The sequence below is a fragment of the Sinocyclocheilus grahami genome, unplaced genomic scaffold, assembly GCF_001515645.1.
Source record: "Sinocyclocheilus grahami isolate Dianchi unplaced genomic scaffold, SAMN03320097.WGS_v1.1 scaffold2875.1, whole genome shotgun sequence".
Taxonomy (NCBI): Eukaryota; Metazoa; Chordata; class Actinopteri; order Cypriniformes; family Cyprinidae; genus Sinocyclocheilus; species Sinocyclocheilus grahami.
In genome coordinates, this window is record NW_015508050.1 from 14756 (window position 1) to 15074 (window position 319).

General features: G+C 39.8%; 1 protein-coding gene across 1 annotated transcript in view; it reads left to right on the top strand.

Annotated features, from left to right (window-relative positions):
• Positions 1-127: 127 nt before the first annotated feature.
• LOC107575763 (GTP-binding protein SAR1b-like) overlaps positions 128-319 on the top strand; it is a gene marked incomplete at its 3' end in the record, with an annotated part of 2857 nt that continues 2665 nt past the window's right edge. The window contains exon 1 of the mRNA XM_016262095.1: positions 128-158. Coding sequence (XP_016117581.1) covers positions 128-158 — 31 coding nt within the window. The remainder of the gene's footprint in view (positions 159-319) is intronic.

Genomic DNA, 319 nt, shown 5'->3' on the forward strand with positions numbered 1-319 from the left:
AGTCACGGCTGAAACTGAAACTCACAAATCCTCTCATCATAAACAACAAAGTGCAGACATTTCACAGCGTAGACAGCGTCATGGATTATAACGAGAGTTTTTGCTGAAACTCGTGCTGGACGAAGTTATGGACCGGGAACGTTTTCTGCTCACTTCCTGTATGTGATTTATTTCAGTGTAAATAGCTGTTTTGTTTTTCATGCAGTTAAAGGATTAGTTTTAGGGATGCACCGAAATGAAAATTCTTGGCCGAAACCAAAAACCGAAAAAGAGGAAACCAAGGCCGAAAACCGAAACACCAAAAGAAATTATGCCAATT